The 599-nt window shown below is 54.4% G+C and overlaps 1 protein-coding gene across 1 annotated transcript in view; it reads right to left on the bottom strand.

Moving 5' to 3' along the window:
* MONBRDRAFT_13177 (uncharacterized protein) overlaps positions 1–599 on the bottom strand; it is a gene marked incomplete at both ends in the record, with an annotated part of 6,394 nt that overhangs the window by 3,622 nt on the left and 2,173 nt on the right. Inside the window, one exon of the mRNA XM_001751075.1 lies at positions 60–550. Coding sequence (XP_001751127.1) covers positions 60–550 — 491 coding nt within the window. The remainder of the gene's footprint in view (positions 1–59; positions 551–599) is intronic.

Raw genomic sequence — 599 nt, forward strand, 5'->3', positions numbered from 1 at the left:
AAAAAAAAAAAAAAAAAAAAAAAAAAAAAAAAAAGGAGACGGCTTGATTCCAATCGTACCTCCGGCAATGTGCGTGTAGGTGAGTGCTAGCTCGTTGAACCTGCACACATATAGGAGCCATGTCCGCACCCTGTCCTCTCGAAAGGTCAGCTCGCCACCGGGCCCATGCTCCGTTTGGATAAACTCTTGCCGCAGACTCGGGGTCTGGCCAATGTGATCAAACAGCACGTTCTCGGCTGGACTGCCATGGCCCACCCACCAGTTCTTGACCCTGTTGGTCCGATCCTCCTTCAATCGCAGCCGCTCATATTCTTTCTCGTAATCTTTCCGCAGGCGTGAGTCCAGCAAGAGTTGCTTGTCCAATATTTCCGTCATGTCTTTGCGCATCTGCTCCAATGCGGCCCCGAGCTCCTCCACATTGAGCTCAATGCCTCGACAGACAATGGTGCGCAGCGTCTCGTCCGTCACGTCGCCATCGGCTCGGATATCGACGTCGACTCCAGCCTGCCCCTCGGCCACGCTCGCTGTTCGTGCCATGCTCATGCGCTGGCTCAAGAAATGCACCAATCGCCCGGGCTGCATATACGGCCTCAACTCGT

The sequence above is a fragment of the Monosiga brevicollis genome, genomic scaffold (assembly GCF_000002865.3).
Source record: "Monosiga brevicollis MX1 MONBRscaffold_152 genomic scaffold, whole genome shotgun sequence".
Classification (NCBI taxonomy): domain Eukaryota; class Choanoflagellata; order Craspedida; family Salpingoecidae; genus Monosiga; species Monosiga brevicollis.